General features: G+C 46.4%; 1 protein-coding gene across 1 annotated transcript; it reads left to right on the plus strand.

The window, feature by feature from the left end:
- Nucleotides 1-6,125: 6,125 nt before the first annotated feature.
- LOC119165787 (receptor-type tyrosine-protein phosphatase delta) lies at nucleotides 6,126-19,851 on the plus strand. Its single transcript, XM_037417840.2, has 6 exons — nucleotides 6,126-6,235; nucleotides 7,619-7,652; nucleotides 10,724-11,044; nucleotides 12,487-12,798; nucleotides 13,651-13,953; nucleotides 19,503-19,851. The coding sequence occupies exons 1-6, from the start codon at nucleotides 6,164-6,166 to the stop codon at nucleotides 19,832-19,834; spliced, it is 1,374 nt and encodes a 457-aa protein (XP_037273737.2). The 5' UTR covers nucleotides 6,126-6,163; the 3' UTR covers nucleotides 19,835-19,851.
- The last annotated feature ends 216 nt before the right edge of the window (nucleotides 19,852-20,067 follow it).

Consider the following 20,067-nt stretch of genomic DNA (forward strand, 5'->3'; position numbering starts at 1 on the left):
AATATGGTACTAATTAACCGCTTGATGTTGCTTTAATTAACATTATCCTTATTAGCATAGTCTAAATTAGCTAAGTCATCTTTCTTTGCTCACAATTCCCGAATCAGCCAATGGTCGTGGACACTGGCTATATGTGAAGGTTTAGGTTATGACTTTTGTCGTTGGGTGTCATTCACATTTGGTTTATGACATTTGTAGAGAGAGAAGCGAGCTTTTTATAGCTGACTGAGACTTGATAATTCGAGGGTGCTGTAACAATTGGTGTGGTGTGCTGTAACAATTGACTCATATGCTGTAATATGAGTCGAATGCCGTAACATTTGACTCACGTGAGCCTTGACTATCGATCAGCAGCTTTTTCTTACCTTGTTCAAAAAGTGTGGCAAAGCACCAATAAGTATTTTGCCAAAATGTTAATCAATTTTCACGGCCACTGAAGATTCAGCTGAGCGTCAGTGATGTCTACGTTTTTATATTCTTTCTTGATCGTTAACCTTTCAGCTGTGAGCGCAGCTAAAAATTGATCCATGAACTTGTTGAGGCAATTCAGGGATTTGGAATTACACATCCGAAGCTTCGGTACGTGGGATTTGAGTAGGCGCGTGGTTCACACGTTAGAATAGGAGCCAACATCCGCGAACTCAAGCTCATATTATTTGCGACACAATATCAAAGTAAAGGAGCATGTCGGGTTACATGGGTATAAACGCAATCTACGCAAAAAACAGGGGCCGAAACTATAGGGCTACCAACTATCCCGCATTTTGCGAGGACACACAGACTTTTCGTACACCGTCCCGATCGTCCAGCTGCGTCGCTGTCGGAACAGCTATATGTCCCGGATTTGTTCCGGACCGTCCAGCTAAAGACTTTTAGGGGCGAAGCTCCTTAGGGCGTGGGCTGTGCGTCCCCTGTAGCCTGTATGTAGCCACCTCTAGTTTAGTTCTTGCAGTGTTCACTAGATGGCGGTACCGTCCCCTGTATGTAGCCACCTCTAGTTTAGTTCTTGCAGTGTTCACTAGATGGCGGTACCATCTCCTGTATGTAGCCACCTCTCGTTTAGTTCTTGTAGTGTTTACTAGATGGTGGTACTTGTAGCTGATGATGAAAAGATGCAAGATGTTATAAACTAGAAAGCGGTACTTGTAGTTGATGAAAGACGCGAGATCTTATAAAATAGGAATGATGTCACATATGGCGCGTGTCATTGGTTGAAGGCAATCGTTCGATTTAGTGCGGTGACGTACGCTAGGGGGAGCGATCTAATAAAATCGAGTGGGCAAAATGTACAGAGGATTCATGGTTTACCAGGTTTACCTCCGGAGCTTCGCCCACTCATCATCATTCACTTCGTGGATAAGCGGAATTTTTTTTTTATATCCAACGCACGTCCAACAGCGCGCGTCACGCTTCGAACCACGAAGTTCGCACAAACCGTGTGCACGAGGGGATGTTGCGGTGGCTTGCGAGGGGCTCAAGCTGAACTTGAACGTGACGTTCGACAACATTTTCGAATACATTTTCCAGGAAGATGAAGTTTTGGAACAGCGCGAGGTCAATTGAACTATCACTTCAAGAGGCCGCCACAATATAGAAACACAATGGAACACTACGCAATAAAAAAAAAACTCTAGTGTCGCTGGCTCCAATAGTTAGCCAAGCTACCACCCCCCATTTTCACTTGCTCTATTGGTAACCCTAGCCGGAATGCCTGGCAAAAAGCAGTAGTGTATGACGCGTTCACACAGGCGAAAACGCGAAGCGACTACATAGGCGAAGCCGCTAAAGTTATTCTAAAATTGTACATTCACACCGCAATATTGACCGTCAGTGCTTACCCCGCTTACCCGTCGGAAGAGGAACCACATTCCGCAGCTGTCCTGAAGATTGGCACAGCACCTAGCGACGCTCTTCTCAGAAGCGGAGCGCAAAGGCCGCTTGGGTGGCGGTCCTCTACCGTAAGGACCTCGAAAACAAAAAAGCTAAACAAAGCTCACAAGGCAAGGCCACTCCGATTTCGTGATCGAAGCAGCGGTGATTGGAGTCTGGCGGCTTGTCTAGATATCCGCACGTGCGATTCTGATGATGATGGTGAGGAAGATGAAGAACGTCGAACGTTCGCATGTGTGTGTAATTTTATTCAAGACTCTAAACGTTTTTCAACACAAAGCCCACGTTAACAGATACTAAAAAAAACGGGTCGAAAAGTAATTTTCCGTTCTGGATAAATCCGTGACATACCAAATTAATCGGGTTTGGCAAAACCAGCTGTCTGGTCGGTTCCCAAAATCAAGTGTAGCTATTAGTGTCTACTTTGTTGTTGATTCTTTTTTCTCACTATCTAAATCTTTGGTTTATTTCTTTTTTTAATATACTGTCTTCACTATAGAACTCCCCCCCCCTTTTTTTTTGTTGTAAGCAATAATGCAGTTATCGTCCATATGAGAATGGAATGGAATGAAAAAACTTTATTTCGGTCCTGCAGGACGCGCTTAGCGCGTAGCGGGCGTCTCCCACGTAGGGACCGACAGGGAGTACCTGGCGGCCGCTTCGTGGGCCTGCTGGACGGCCCATCGCTGGTCGGCGAGAAGTGAGCTCCTGAGGGACCTCTCCCACTTGCTTGAGGTAGAGTCGGGAGGAGTTGTTCTACACTCCCAGAGCATGTGTTCGAGTGTCGCTGTGTGTCCACATGATGGGCATGTGTCGCTGGGGTATGCATCGGGATAATAAACGTGAAGCGTGGCAAGGTTTGGGTACGTGTGTGTCTGTAATAGGCGTAGGGTTAATGCCTGCGGTCGGTTAAGTTTCGGATGTGGGGGTGGAAAAATGCGGCGTTCCAAGTAAAAGTGCTTTGTAATTTCATTGTACGTAATTGGTGCATCCCGATTGGTATCCAACCCAGCAAGATGAGGTTGCCCTGTGGCAGTGCGGTCGGTAAGTGCGCGCGCTGCATCATGGGCGATCTCGTTGAGGTTGGATAGGGCACCCGGCACCTGGCCGATATGGGCGGGGAACCAGATGACAGTGTGGTGCTTCAGGGCACTCGGGTCCGCATTGCGCAGGATACGTAACGCCTGGTCGGAGATGACTCCGCGTTCGAAGGCTTTGATGGCCGGCCTGGAGTCGCTGTAGATGAATTCCCGTTTGCTGTCGAGCATAGCTATAGCTACTTGCTCCGCTACTTCGGGGTTTCGGGTGAGGATTGTGGCTGAGTTAAGAGTCTGCTGCGCGGATGATACCGCGACCGCGGCGAAGGCTTGGTTGTTGCGATAGGCAGCGGCGTCCACGAACGAGACGTTGTCCGCTTCCATGTCTATGCGCTTGAGAATGGCGGTCGCCCGCGCAAGGCGCCTGCCTCTGTTGTATTCGGGGTGTACATTTCGTGGTATGGGAGCGATCGTAATAAGGTCGCGGATTTCACGGGGAATTAGAGTCAACTCTGGGGGGTCCCTGGCCCTCGAGGAGAAGAAGCCGAGCTCGCGCAGAATATGGCGGCCCGCCTTGGTTGTAGTGAGTCGGGTCAATTGCACACGTTCCTGAGCTTCGGCGATCTCTTCTAGCGTGTTATGTACGCCAAGCTCGAGGAGTTTGTACGTTGGAGTGGTGATAGGGAGGCCAAGGGCTCGTTTGACCACCTTGCGAATAAGCGCATTGAGTTGATCGCGCTCAGCACGTAGCCACTTGTGTATAGCGGCAACGTACGTAAAATGGCACAAAACAAACGCGTGTACGAGACGCAGCAGGTTGTCTTCTTTGAGGCCATGGTGCCTGTTGGCTACTCTACGTACGAGTCGTATGGCATTCTCAGTCTTAGTCCTGAGCTTGTGTACTGTTTGGGTGTTGGTTCCGCGGGACTCGATGATCATGCCGAGGACCTTGATGGTGTCTACCCTGGGTATAGTACGACCATCTCTGGTGTGGAGGGTGATATTGCGTTCCGCCGGAGGTTTCCACCCTTTGGGCTTGGCACCCCGGCGTTTGGGCAAATATATCAACAGCTCCGACTTCGCAGGTGAGCACCTGAGACCGGTGTGGTCGAGGTAAGACTCGGTGGTGTCGATAGCCTCTTGCAGGGCGGACTCAATGAAGCCATCCGACCCTGTGGAGCACCATATGGTTACATCATCCGCATAGATAGTGTGATTTAGCCCGTCTATTTTTGAAAGTCGTTCGGAAAGCCCGATCATCACGAGGTTGAAGAGCGTGGGTGAGAGGACGGATCCCTGAGGAGTGCCCCGCTGTCCGAGCTCCACTTCTTCCGACACTAGGTCTCCTACGCGGAGGACGGCTCTGCGCCGAGTGAGAAAAGAGCGGATAAAGTAGTAAAATTGATGACCTAGGCCGAGGGCTGCGATCGCTTTCAAGATGAACGAGTGCGTTATTGTATCGAAGGCCTTTTCTAAATCGAGACCGAGTGTTGCACGAGTGTCCCGAGTGTTTCCGCCATCTAGAATTTGATGCTTTAGGAGTAACATGGCGTCTTGAGTGGATAACCCTGGTCGGAAGCCAATCATGTGGTGCGGGATGTAGTCGTTATCTTCGAGGTATCGACCAACCCTGCTGAGGACGACGTGCTCAGCCACTTTGCCCACGCACGACGTGAGAGATATGGGACTATATGAGACTGGGTCATATGGGTCCATATGAGACTATATGTTCTCTTGGCCAATCCCCCAGAGTGGGTACGAGCCATGGATTAGAGGATACAAACAAACAAACAAACAAACAAACAGTTCGCTTGTTAAGAAGAAATAATGTCATGCAGAAGCCAAATTTTTATAAAGCATGGTCTCTTGAAGTGAAAATATTATTATTATTATTATTATTATTATTATTATTATTATTAATATTATTATTAGTAGTAGTAGTAGTAGGAGGAGGAGGAGGAGGAGGAGGGGGCGGAGGGGAGAAGGAGAAGGAGGAAGATTATTTACAATTTTATATGCCTACGCTATAATGTTTAAATTCATGGTTAACAAACAGATCTGTACGGCTTAGCGTAAGTTGGTTTAGTATTTTGTTTCAGTGTACTTTTATTGAATCAAACCTTTCTCGTGTTTTTAGTGTGTTCTTACGATTTAAAAACAGCATCATCACCATCATCATTATCATCATCATCAGTACTCCTGTTACCACCTTTGACGAAGCCGGCGAACTTTCCCAAAATAAGTGTAAACACAAAATGTTGTACAGAAAAAACACAGCGCGTAAGGGACTGATATGGAACTGCTTTTAAATAACATGAAGCATTGATTCTCGAGAAAGCGAACGCAATCGCAAAACAATTATACAACAACTGTTGGCGCAACTTCTGCGATTCCTTGAAAGGCACATTAAGCCCAGTAAAGTACATGCAAAACATCCAATTTGGTCTTCTGGCCTCCTCCGCGACAGGAACCGAAAGAAATGCTAGCCTTTAACGACTATCTGCGGAATTCACTGGCGACCGGGATCAATAATAAAAGAGCTCAAAGAAGCGTACAACTGAAAACGCAAGCAAAACGGAAACCCGAAACCTACAGTCTAGAGTGCGATGGTGGACCCAACACTGAGCTCGAAGCACACACAGGCCGTCAATGTTTGCGCGGCAGCGCAAGACTTCAAAAGAAATACAGAACCCGGATTGGACGGCGTAACAAGTGCCGCGATACAGAACCTCAGCAGGGAAACATAACAAGCCATTGCATACCAAGACAGGAAACTGGGAATGTTGCACCAGACACGTGCATCTGCTACCGCGATAACTGAACTGGGCCTATCTGCAGGGCAACAAGCGAGCTGAAAACATGAGAGGAAATAGGATTCAAGTTCTCGTGATCTTTAACTGCGCACATTGAACATTCTATTTTTTTCGCAATTAATCGAGCTACTAAATATGAACACCCTTATTATCTGGCAGACTGCTAAACACATTTGTCCAATCTATAAGATCAACCCATTCTTTTATTTTTCTCTGGAGTTCAAAAAAAAAAATACCGCAGAGAAAGCTTTACTTTAAGCTACCAACAAAAGGGAGCAATGAACTGGAGCCGACGCTTCCGTTGCATTTGCCGGAAGTTTCTATGCCAATTGCGCCTTTCTGCACCCCCCCCCCCCTCCTCAACAGCAGTTCTTTTCGTATCACTTTCAACGCCCTACCAAGCCACATACGTCGGTCGGGCAAATGGGTCTGCCTCCATTCATAATCATTGTAGTGCCTGTCGTTAATGTCTTCGTGATCCAACACGGTACAAACGTAAGTCGATTTCGCTTTCCCTAAATTCGTGCGTCCCCAAGTTTAGCTTCTGGGAGGTTGCTGTGAGGTAGATGTTTCAATGTAAGTGCTTGAACTAAGATTCTAAAACCACGAAGTGCTATAGAACTAAGTTCGATGTGAGTGCTAGACCCATAGTCAGGACCTAAAGGTTTAACCATTGTTGTGCATTTTCGGGTATTAATAATAACTTGAAGGAAGGAGGAATGATGATGATAAAAAAAAGAAAAACAGCCGAGTGTTGGAGTTAAGTGCAGAAACGCTGGCAATTTACAACGATGCTCCTCTGACGCATTGATGTGATCACAGTAGTCGCGAAGACGTTCTTCTTTTCACATGGCCCAAGTGAAGTATGTAAGCAACACCTAACCATGGACGATGCAGGAGTGGGTAAAGTGGTCGATCAATCTTTTGATAGGGTGTAAATCGGAGAAACAGACATATTTGATATGCTTATCAAACCAAACGTCTTTGCACAACTTGTGGCGCAGTCCGGAAAGAACATTCTTGCTTTCTAAAATGTAAATGGGTACTGGTGCCAAGCTTTTTTTTGGGGGGGGCGGGGGGGGGGGGGCGGGTGACTGGAGTGGTATTATGTTCACAATTTTATTTCCGAGCCCTCGCAACGAAGTCAGGTCACCTGACCCCCCAGAGAAACGATGACTCATTGTTTGCAGGATTTAGTATATGATACTACCATCTGTATAAAAATCTGTATAAAAATCAATTGTAGCTCGTGCTCCTTTGTAGTCGGAATATATTACTCAGATGTGAAATCTATGCAACCTGGCGAGAGAGTAAGCTGCCCGTAAAATGTCTACAAGGCTGAATGAGAAGCTAGGCCATTCGAATAATGTGTAGGGCACACAACCAGTAATGCTGGTACTAACTTCGTTAACCTGCAATATCGCTTTTAACCTTTTTTGGCCCGTGATCAATCTCACTAAAACGTTGGTGTTGATGAAATCCCGTTAACTATAATTCACAGCTGCTCCTTCAAAGCTGGCTCTTATAATGAATCGAGGAAAATATTTCCCATATAGCAAGATTCAAGCGATTTCATTTACTTTAAATGGAAGGCTAGATAATGTCTTCTAGTGCTGTTTGTAATGCGTAAGAAATGAACAAATCTTATTAACACTCAGCGTTCCGGAGGCAATCTACGCTTTATTATCTGTTTTTTTTTACTCTCATAACAGGCATATCTTCTTACGCCACTATGGCAAAAGCATTTGCCTAACATTTTATAATCAAAGATAGAGTCAAAGAGAGAGTCAAGGAGATAGTCAGAGATAGAAGAGAAACCAAGATGATAATGCAGGTGTAGTAAAAAAATACTCATTTTTAAGCATTTGTCTTTTTTAGGTCACACAACAAACCGAGCATGTTCCAAACACCGGTAAGCTTTTCTTTATGGTTTACCACAATATGGTTTACCACTTTTATGGCTTCGTCTTTTTCAGTGTGACTTTTTCCTGTTCTAGCAGGTTTGCGTACGTTCAGCAGCATACCTGCTAACCGCAATCACAACTACTGCAAACCGCCGCGTAAGACCCATAAAATTTGTCCTCGCAGTTTCCTCACGTATGCGATCCCACTCATCTATGTAAAACAATCCGGCCGTGAGGTTAAACAGAAAACAAAGTGCCCGTGTGAGAGAAAAGAAATAAGATATATGCTACGCCAGCATAACCATTCCATTATAGCTTAACCTAAATTAATTTAGCTGGATATATGACGGACTTCCTCTGCACACAGCCACTCTGTCATTACCTTCAGTTTGAGGCACGCAATATTGCGCATGACCTTTTCAGGCATCATTAAAATGTTACACAGGAAATATCACCGCGTCATAAACTTGGAGAAGGTCAAAGTTCATCAAAACCATAACTTCTTTTGCCAATTCATGAACTATTTCCTGATGTTATTCCTTGCTTGCTCTCATGCGGTACAATGCCGGTAATATTGACTCTGTTTGAACAATCATAGGAACAAATCTGTATCACACAAATGTCCATGCTCTTGCACTTGAGGAACCCGATAATTCTCGCATTTGTTGTTTTCAAATGTGAAGCATTTCTTACCGAACTCCAGGCATTTTCGTCGTTTCTATCTATCTATCTATCTATCTATCTATCTATCTATCTATCTATCTATCTATCTATCTATCTATCTATCTATCTGTCTATCTATCTATCTATCTATCTATCTATTTATCTATCTATCTATCTATCTATCTATCCATCTATCTATCTATCTACGTCTGTGTGCTCTCGTGACCATCTCCATTACATGGGGTTGACCAAATTGGTATAGGAGGGTAAGAGGTTATGGAAAGTATATGTGGCTGGCGATGACATCAATAGCGTGAAAACTTCATCCCGTACGTTGTCAGCCTTTAGGTGCCACAGCTGATCGACAGTTTATATCTGCCCCGAATCGGTAAGAGCAGACGTTGCTAATTTATATTCGAGAGCGTAAACGGAAACTTGCATCGGCAGCACTTACTTGGCGAGGGCAGAAATAAAAATATCAGGGTCCGAGCAGAAATAGAATCCAACCTTTCTGCGTGGAGCTCAGGTAGTCTACCGCATAGCCACGCCACATCTCAATACTGCTTTGAAGAATGACTCTACGAATGCGTAATGTTGACAAAAAGACCATTGTGGTTGTGGTTGCAGTGCTATATATCTTTGTATCGCCCCGCCACGGTGGTCTAGTGGCTGAGGTACGGGGCTGCGATCCCGCGACCTGCGGCTGCGGTGGCTGCATTTTCAGTGGAGGCGAGAACGCTTTAGGCCCGTGTGCTCAGATTTTAGGGCTCTGTAAAGAACCCCAGGTGGTCAAAATTTCCAGAGCCCCCCAGTATGGCGTCTCTCATAATCGTATGGTAGTTTTAGGACGTTAAACCCCGCATATCAATCAAGTCATATCTTTGCACAAATTGCATATTCACTCCTATGATACAGTCTTCAAGTCGGGTCAACGTCATGTGTATGGTTAAGCGCCATTTAGTGAAGTTAGTCGACGTAGCACTAGCCAGGCCAGCCATCCTCGCAAACACAGGCGCTGCGTATCAGTTTACCACTTTTGGTGTTGGTAATACTCACGTTACTGTTAGCATCATTACGCGACTGTAAACAACTGGGTATATAAAACATATGCAACTTTTCGACATATGTCTGTTCGGAAAGTATTTCTTTATATATTTTAACATCATTTCGTAACAATATGATTAATAAAAAAATTTGCAGATCCTGTGCACATACCACGAGAATCGACGTCATGCAAAGCATGTGGAGGAAAAGTGACCGTTCTCCTTCTGTTAGTTTGTTTGTTTGTTTTTGCGACACGTTACAAAATCACGCTAAGCATATGTACAAATGTACAGACGAAGAGGCAGGTCTATTAAGCAGTAGCGCTTTTTTTACGTAAGCAGTTGTTAGCAGTTGAGCAACGATTCCAAGAGCACCATGGGTATTACCAACACCAGAAGCGGTAAGCTGAAACGTAGCGTTTTCGCTTGGGAGGATGGCAGCCCTGGATAGTGCTAGATCAACTTCAATGGTTGGCGCTTAACAACATTTGACCCTAACCATACTTGGCACTATCAGGAACATATACGAAATGTTTATAAAATTGGATTGGAAGCGCTGCCACCACATTTGATACGTCTCACCAAAATATCGCTTGTATCGAATGTTTTTCATAAGGATTTCCGAGATATGGCCCGGCTCTGCGGTAGAATACTCAATTTTAATGCGGAATGTTTGGGTTCGATTCTCGCTGAGATAGTAACCTACACTGTTTGCATTCGTCCGCTCAAGGCTGCCGATCTCAGTTTGAACACTGTCACCAATAATTTACATGATTGCTTAGATCACTAAGGTGTTTGACGTCATACGGGAGGGTATTTGCACATTATTCATGTCATGGCGAGACAGCCATAATCGTGAAGGCCTCTTATTACCCGTGTACATACTTTAGTGTATCCTAAGCTAATGAGATGACAAGTGAGAACTCAGACGCAGGCGGCAAGATATATAGATACGTAGATTGAAAAACTAAAAGTGCCTCCAGTACGGAAATAAATGTTTCGCATTTAGAAAAGTATACCGTGGTCACCTTCTCCCAGCATGCTTCACGTGGCTTCAATTTCCATGTGAGGTGAGATTTGCCGATTTTTTTTGGAAATATGTGTTTGTGTGTGAGAGAGAGAAATAGAGAGAGAGAACACACGCGCAATGAACTAATTCGTACTTTATAAAATGCTTAGGCTAACCAGAATAATAATTACTACTTACTTTGTTTCCTTTGACCTTCTATGAGGTCGTAACACGTTTTTAGTCCCCTTTACCAAGTTAACAAACGGTGATTAGTTTTCCTGATGCAACTGAAATTTGTGCCTGAAAGAAATCAGAGTGACATAACGTATTATTGTCACCTTCCACCGTTCACTTCTCGTTCCAGTTCTTCCGGATGTGAGCAACCTCACTCTGGTATCCACTGACAAGACATCGTTCACGGTGTCCTGGGAGCGTCCCAAGGATCACTTCGACTATTATCTAGTCGAGGTGACCGGCAGCAGCCACGAAGATGGTGACGTCGGACCATATCGGGTAGGCTTGTGCGCAAACGGCTCCATCGTCGATGCGCACCAGGAACAAGTCACCTGCGACCACATTGAACCCTGCACCAACATCAGTTTCAGAATACGCACCCACGCAAAAGGGCCACCGCAACGTACATCTTTGGGGGTCACACTGGATGGCATCTTCGTTCCCGGGCAAGGTGACATTTCATCAACGTGTCTTGAAGATAACGTGTCCTGCGTAGTGATACTGAAGGACAAGAAAGAGAAAAACCTGGCTGGGGTTTAACTCTCGTAAACTTAGTAACTAGTATTCACTAAGAAAAAGTATGCTTAGCTTGGTTTTTTTAAAGACTATGGACACGGGTGGAGGGGCTGCAATAGGTTCAATATTGGCACGCTTTTGAGCTCGTTCTTTTCCGTGACGCGCTTCTGACCTGCCCTTGCTTCGGTGTTTCGTTAGGCAACCATGGCCTCTGCTTGAGATTTCGCAGCGTGCCACCTAGCTATAGCTACTGGATGACTGCGTTCGTCATGTTCTTTGTGCTGAAACGTACGTGTAAATGGTGAGAGTGGAAAAACAAGCGCAGGCGAAGCCGCCTTCAATATTTTGTCGATTCCCGTGGCACTACAGCTGCAATGTCCGTCCACAGGGAAACCCACGACGTGACAGGAGCAAGAGAGATGCAGTAACCATGAAGCAGCAGCTGTGGCTGTATCGTCCGAGCTGGTCGAGAAAGAGACAAAGCTTTATTTTTCTCTTTGCTGGGGTCAGGGACGAAAGCCTCCAGTTGGCTCCGGTTCGCTACCAGTCAACTAGGATTTTATAAACTATTTATACCGTCTTACGATCAACAACTAAATTCGTGAATGCTTAGAGCTTTGCCTAAACGGTCACTCCTTATTTCTTTTATTTTTGTTGTTTGCGCGTCATCATCATAGTCAGCCTGGCTGCACCCCCTTGCAGGCCAAAAGGATCTCCAGCCGATTAGCACTGTCCTGTGCTTCCTGCAGTCTTGTTACCAATGCAAACTTCTTAATCTGCTCTCACACCTAACTTTTCGTCTCTCTTTCACGCGTTTGCCTTCTCTTGGAATCTAGTCTGTTAATCTTAACGACCAGCTGTTGTCTAGCAGCCCTACGCTACAATCCTGACCCACACTTGGCCCACGCTCTACACACATCCATTTATTTTTCTTCATTTCGACTAAGATTTTTCTAACACCCATTTATTCTGTGACCCACTATGCCCTCTTCTTGTCTCTTATGGTTACACCTGCCACCTGCTCGCTGCGTCCTCCTCAAGTGAAATAGAATACTTTCTAACCCCCGTATTCAGAAACGCTCCTCGACTCGACTTCCATCCTTCACTTGACTGAGTTGAGCACTGTGCCGCTGCTCGACTGAAATTGACGCTGCGCATCTCAGAATCGCTGCAGAATATTGCCGATATGCAGTGACTTCGTCTGCCCAGAGACGGCGCTCCCATCGGCTTTTTCAACTCAAGGAGAGCTCTTGAGTGAAGGAGCGTTTATGAATAAGAGGGTGAGAGTCTCCAAGTTTCTGTTGCACAGGTGAATAGATAATACGAGATTGTTGCAAAAAAAGTCTCCACCCCCTACGCCCCCATTTTATGCTACAGGCCCAGGTTCTCCGAGAAGTGTGTTGATATCTTGGTCAACGCCATCGCTGAGCCTACTAAGTTGGAGACCACCTGACGAAGTGTACGGCACCGTCCAGGAATACAGGGTGAGGATATGTCAGCGGTACCGGTCGTGCGACGTCCAGCAGGAAATGGCCGGTTGCGAGGAGTATCCCACATCAAACAACGAGTTGCGCTTGAATACAAGGCGAGGAACGCGGTACTGCGTCCTCGTGAGCTCAAGAATGCGGTGCGGTGGCCAAGTTGTCACGGGCCGTCCAGTTGTGACGGAGGTCATGGCGCCCTTGTCTGGTGAGAGAGTGTTGGCTTATTGTCTTACTACATTAGCTTTGATTGATACGTGTGGTTTAATGTCCCAAAACCACCATACGATTATGAGAGACGCTGTAGTGGAGGGCTCCGGAAATTTTGACCACCTGGGTTTGTTTAAAGTGCACCCAAATCTGAGCACACGGGCCTACAGCATTTTCGCCTCCATCGAAAATGCAGCCGCCGCAGCTGGGATTCAATTGCGCGACCTGCGGGTGTTTGAAGTAAACAGATATATAGATATATAGACGGTGTCAAGGCAACAAGCGTTGTACCCCAGAAAACTTCCAGTCACGTCATTTGCCAGCTCCTAATTTCGAAACGAAAAGCACGTTTTCAAGTTCCTTTTAAATGTAACAAATGCATCTCTTTAGTTTTTCAGAAGAAAAGAACGCGCGCAAAGTTCAAAGAAATCTCTTATAATTTTTATGTAGCTCAAAAGAACACTTATTGGACTATATTTTGCCAAATGAGGGAATTTTCTAAAGCTCTCTTTACCCACCGACGTTATTTTGGCACATCGGTAGGAGAAAGCAGATGTCATCAAGGTGCTTGTAAACAGTGACAGTGTTATATAGGCAGGAACAGGGTGAGAAGACCTCACTAATTAGGTACATGGCACTTAGAACCACAAATTTACCATACTAAGACCTCGTTAATTAACAATATGTTAATTATGACGTCACCGTATAGTAATACAGGTCGGCCCCAAGCTCCGCTGTTAGTCCAGCCTTGCACCACTAGTTCAAGCTACTTGCATTTTTTTTTCAAGAGTGTAGACTTTGTCGCAGCGCCACGAATGCGCTTGTCTTTTCCGTGAAAATCTCGTTGCAGGGTTTCCCCGCGTGACCAACGTAACCCAGATATCGGCTGGGAACAGATCCTTCACGGTGTCCTGGGAGCGGCCCAAGGAAAAGTTCGACTATTACCGAGTGGAGGTCAGTCGCAGCGGCACCGTCGTTGATGTCGGTTCGTGCGCAAAGGGCACCATAATCGACGCGAAGAAGGCGCGGCTCACCTGTGACAACGTCGAGGACTGCAGCAATGTTACCTTCAAGATACGTGCTTACAACAGAGGGCCACCTGAGCGGGGATCTTTTAATGCAGCCTTCAAGGACATCTTCATACCCGGCCAAGGTGACTTTTTGTCAGATCAATGCTCGACTTAAACTGCTCTGACAATTTTATGGGCGAAGCACCTCAGGACCCCACGATTTTCCTACGTCCATAAGCAACCATTCTGCGTCACCAGCAGATGTAGCGCAGATGTATAGGAACAAACGAAAACGTCTGGGAACAACAAGCAGGTTAAAAAAAGGCTATTAATTCGAACAGCAAAATTGAATGTCAAAACAACCTTACCAACATCGACATTTAACAAGCCGCCAATCTAAGCATAAGACTGAACAGAAGGTTAACGAGTACAAAATAACAGGCTGTTAACCGGAATAAAATAGAAGGCCATAGCATCATAAGAGTGGCAAAGAGAAATTGTTGACAAGCTATTTTAAGTTTAAAGGCCTAGAAAATGGTGGCCAAGCGCTGTCTACCAGAAGTGGAGGCTCATTTACATGCCCGAGTGGGCAGTGTCACGGATAATTTACAGTAACAACGAGAAATCTCCTGTGCTTCGCCCACTCATCATGATTCAGTTCGGGGAGGAGGAGGAGGAAAAAAACCTTTATTGATGCTGGCTGTGCAAGATAGCCCTTATCCCCACCGGGCTGGTTGACATCCCTAGTCCGGGACGTCATTAGTCGAGGCTGCCACCCGAGCCCGCTGGACTAGAGTTCACTGTTCCTCTAGTGTGGAGCTATTGAGTAGGGTCGTCTCCCAGTCCTCTTTGGTGGGGTTGGGAAAGGGGGTTCATTTTGGGTTCATTTGGCAGGCCCAGACCATATGGTAAGTGTTGGCCACTTCCCCACAGTACTGGCACTGTCCACTTATTTTTGGATCGTAATATTTGAGTATGGCTGGACAGAGCAGCGTATTTGTGTGTAGGTGCCGCAGGACGCGCTCCTCCGCTTTCGAGAGTCCCTTCGCTGGTGCGGGATACAAGCGGCGTTGCTCAATGTAGTATTTTTTGATTTCTCGAAACCGTGTTAAAGGTGTGGGAAGTTCAGGTCTATCAGGAGAACGGGGAGTTTCCCGGGAAATAAGCACGCGGGCCGCTGCATGTGCAGCCTCGTTACCCTGTAGACCCTGATGTCCCGGAGTCTATATAAGACGTTTTGGGGTAGGATCGCGGTTCCTGATGCTTAATTTTAAAAGTCTATTAGCCAATGGAGAGATTTCTCCAGCAAGATAGCTCTCGCAGGCTCTTCGAGAGTCTGTAACTATTCGTTTTGAGTTTGGATGGGATACTGCCAGTGCAAAGGCCACCTCCTCCACCTTACTTGAGCTTGTGGCTTTGAAAGTGAGGCCGTCCACCTGTGTTTCTTGATGTATTACCGCCGCCGTGTAGTATCCCTTAGGTGACGGCCCGGCCACATCGACGTAATAGACCCCGTTACGGGAGCCAAGCCGTTGTTCAAGTGCCTCAGCGCGCACTTGCCTTCTACCCTGGTGCGCCTCCCAGGTCATATTTCGGGGAAGCGGGGACACCCAGAGTTTTGTTCTCCAAAGTTCAGTAATACGCACCGCGTTTTCGATTTCGCATTCGTGCCGGATCAAGAGGCGGTCCAGTAGGCACCGCCCGTGGGGCGTCTGCGTAAGACGCGTATATTGATTTGTGAGGTGGGCTTCTTGGAGCTCTTGTATAGAGTTAAAGACTCCCAATGCAGAGAGTTTCTGATTTGAAGTGCTGATGGGTAAATCAAGTGCGCGCTTAATTACTTTTCTAAGGATAGCATCGACTCTGTTCTCTTCGTGTTTAGTCATTCGTAAGTATGGTATGGAATATAGAATCCTGCTAGTTACAAAAGCATTGGCGAGCCAAATCGCGTCCCTTCCTCGTAGCCCCCCGCGCTTGTTTGACACTCGACGGATTATGTGCCCTACCTGTTCTCCAATTTTCCGTAGCTTGTCTAGTGTGGTGCTGTTTTTTGTTCGGCTGTGAATCAGAAGGCAAAGGATTCGTAGTTCTGAAACCTCTCGTATTGTTGACATCGGGGAGATGCGTAGATTTTTTTAACATAGACGGAAAATTCTGCTGGTGGGTAGTCGGGGCTTCTGCATACACGTGAGCCAAAGCTTACTACGCAGCACACGGCATAACATTTGCTTTGAAATTCCAAAATCGGGAAACCATTAGCTCTAACCTCGAATTGTGAGGCCATATACTCAAGATCAACCACTGCACATACTCAAAAACACACAGACGCTGCTATCAACTGCTTTGAGCATCGTGACTTACGTAGTTACCGTGAGTGCCACGGTGTGCCCGCTCCGTGCTCTGCCCCAGTGCACTCGAGAACACACCGCAGGTGAGTCACGCATTCATAGAAGGCAAGAAAACGAAGCGCTCATAAACCACGGCCCTTCATGATGAATACACGTAGCTGCTTATCAATACCCATATCATTCTTTCTAATCGTGTCATGCTCCCGGAAATATAAATCAGGGATTAACTTTAAGTCAGTGCTGCTTAGTACATTTAGAAAGTGTGAACAAGAGGGCAACAATGAATGTCGGACGAAAGTCAATTGCGTTGGCTGTGAGCACAAGCAAATAGCAGAACGCTTACAGAAAATCACTTACACTGTGAAAACCAGGAGTTCCGAACGCAAGGCCCCGCAAACGGCCCACCGGCCTTTCGTTTGCGGCTTCATTATAGGAGATTTTTTTTTTTTGCGTGTACGTAATGATACATTTTCTCGCCTATCAGGGTTGGAAATTTTTTCTTTGGGCAAGATATGGGATGATGATGATGATGATTACGACGACGATGACGATAATGATAATGATGATTATTATTATTAATATGATTATGTTGATGATAATGATGATGAGGATGATGTCTCCACAATGGCTCTTGCCCACTCAGGGGGATTGGCCCTGGTCTAACGCTTCTTTTTCTTTAACACAAAATTGTTTTATGCCAGAGTTCTCCACAGCTTCGCCAACGCATTTTCGTCACAGATATGGCCTTGTAAAGTATGTACCACCAGTTTGCAAAGAAAAAAGTCAGAAAAAGTTCCAGTGCGTCATTTTTTATTTGGGGGGGGGGGGGGGGGGATGCACTGCACCTGAGTTGAAACATCACCGTGGAACGAAAAGCCTACATTTCAGAATCAGCCTCCAAAGTTTTAGTGATTGTGAAAGCCAGTATCAAAACTGTTTCTCGAAAACTGACGCTCTTCAGCAAAAAAAAAAATGGCTGTGAGGTGTCAATTTGTTCGATTTTGCGCCCTCATCTTCTCCCTGAACCTTCCTCACTATCACAAAACGATTGACCGATGGCTAAGTCGCAGTGCATAATTCAGAATAGTAGCGCGAAGAAGCACGCAGACAGATCAAGACGGGACACAGCGCTATACTTCATATTTTAGCGCAGTGTCCCGTCTTGATCTCTCTGTGCGCTTCCCTAAGCCATATACTATGTGGAATTCACTATCCCAGACAAACTATCGTAAACTTGGGCTCGCTTGTTGAGGTAAGTTTGCGGCCCCTGATTCAGGGTGACCTACTATTCACTGTAGCGCTGTATTGGGGCCCCTTACGTTTCCCGCAGTCGCCTTCCCTCCATTTGTGACGGCCCCAGCTAAAAGCTCAGGCCTCCAGGGTCTTGTCTACTTGTTTCTCCTCGATGCAACTGAACGTACGCCTTAACAGAAATGCTTTCGTTAAACCAATAGTCTCCGACGGACCTCACCTAACGGGCCACCGTCCAGACGTTTAGTTCCTCATGGGCCGCGATTGTTCGAGCGGGGGGAGAAGGAGCGAAGTTTGAGTAATATGTCACATTATTTCTTCACTGTCAGAGACGAGGAAACCGTGCGGACCTGTTGCCTGCAAATTTTGCCAGGCTAGATCCACCGACAACCTACAACATCCTAATCCTAACCAGGTCTCGAGACAAGTATCGATACTGGCTTCCGCAATTAGAAAATTTGGGAGGCCTATTCTCAAAGTAGGGTTTTCGTTCTACAGTAATATTTAAACTCGTACACAGAGCATAGATTGCCTCACGGAAAAAAGAAAAGCTTGACAGTACTCTCGTCACCGTAGTTCACCCGAGCATGGTGTTATTAATTGCAATAGGCTAGAAAATGCAGCAAGTATCATTCTTGCAAGCGTCACAGAACGCTTCTCCTTATGAAGCAGCGGGCGGCTAATAAAATGTCCACCTGTTTCAGATCCCTGCCTTAGGTCACTGAGCGCCTTTATTGGGAGAAACATGTCAGGCAAGAAAACTCATCTAGCGGTATATGAAGTTCTGAACATCAAAATCTGGCGCTAATGACCTTCTTGTGTAGCCATCGGCGTAGTTCTAAAGCATGCGCTAAATGCGATTCACTATTGCGAAACCCTTGGAAGTGCGTAGCACGAGCACCCCACTATTCCCGTTGCACTGTTATTAGTCTCTGTTCATGTATGATCTCTCGCAGCAGTTTCTAACGTCCGCGCCGGAGAAACACCAGTGAGAGCAGGAATCGCGCGCTTGAAGGAACGGTGACGCCCTTTCTCGGGAGACGCGAGTGTCAGGTGCATGATTCCCGCGTGTTTCAAGCGATCTTAAAGTTAATTATTGCGATTACACCTGGGCTATTAGACGCGACGCAGCTTACAATCGGGTCTGTGTCCGTCCCTCGGCGACCATCCACTCCCCCACTGCGCATGCGCCAACTCTTCCCTCTCTCATCGCGTGAGCGCGAGACGGTGGAAGAATGTTGGGTGGAGGAGGTCGCAGAGGGCTGCCTACGCTTTGTTTCTCCTCTCCCGTTTATCTCTTTGCCACAGCTGTGCGCTCGTATATAATGCTGCACACGCTCGCTCCGTGGCACTCTCCTAGGAGAGCTGGATGTTCAGTTTGCGGCACACACTCACAAACTGGATGGGGTGTACAATAGCATACACACAACTCCACACCTAATTGAAACAGACACGGAAACGTACAATGGAAACGCAAGTGAACACCAGCGCTGCTTCGCATACCCACATGGTTCCCTTTAGTGGCAGATGGAATAATTTTGTTCTGTTAATTATATTGTTTTAGACCTTGTTTATTTACGTTAACCTGGCTTGGAGAATCGCTAGCCCTGTCTTAGATCTGTATTGACCTCATATGATTTTGAGCGCCATCAAGCCACATGAGGTCTTTGGATGGACGTTGTTCCATAAAGTGATACGCACTCAAAAAGTCTAACGACCTACCTCTGATGACGTTGTGCTGCTAAGTCACCACGTGGTGTCATAGTAAAGTCACAGATAGCAGAAATTCATAAGATCGTCGTAACGTCACGTGATGGCGTCATCGCATGCTATAGCTTGGTCAAAGGTAGTCGATTTCGGATGTAGTGCATATTCGAGGGAGGTGCAGTACGCTTCAGTTAAGGAAGAGCAACAATTCAACGGACTGTGAACCCCGATGTAGTTTAATGCGAGTCGCTTACAGTGGCACGTATGATGTTGCCCTAGCCTTGTTGCCGATTGCGCAAATTAAGGCATTATCAAGTGTGCAGCAGAATTTCACCTTCTAGCGTTACAGAGAGCGTAACATACTGCCGAACGTTTCCACCTTCCAGCTGCAGACGCGCCCAACAACGTGAGTATACTCGGGATATCTCCGTCGCTAAGCCGCCTGCAATGGGAACAGCCGGACAACGTATCTGACACCCTACGCGACTATACGGTGAGGATATGCCCCTGGTACTGGCCATGCGACGCCGAGCCTGACTTGACCAGTTGCTTCGAGAATCGCACGACGGAAAACTGGCTCGACTTCGAGACAACGGAAAGAAGGCCTTACTGCGTCCAAGTGAAGGCAAACACACTATGTGGAGATCAAGTCATCGCGGGCCTTCCAGCCACGGCGGAGGTCATTGTGCCTTTCCTTGGTGAGGAAGCTGAGAAATAAACAATTTTGAGGTAATAGTTTTTGAGATATGGTTCAATGCTTCTCATATTCAGACCATCTGATATTATTGTGTGCCGACATCACACGGTACGTGGGCCCCTGGCGTTTCGTCGCCATAGAAACGTGGCTGCCGCCACCAGTATCGAACCCGCGAGATTTGAATCAGCATCCGAGCACCATAACCACCACTCCAAGGTGTGAGATGTCTTTTTTGTTATTTTATTTGAGCATAC

This window comes from Rhipicephalus microplus, chromosome 8 (genome assembly GCF_043290135.1).
Source record: "Rhipicephalus microplus isolate Deutch F79 chromosome 8, USDA_Rmic, whole genome shotgun sequence".
Taxonomy (NCBI): domain Eukaryota; kingdom Metazoa; phylum Arthropoda; class Arachnida; order Ixodida; family Ixodidae; genus Rhipicephalus; species Rhipicephalus microplus.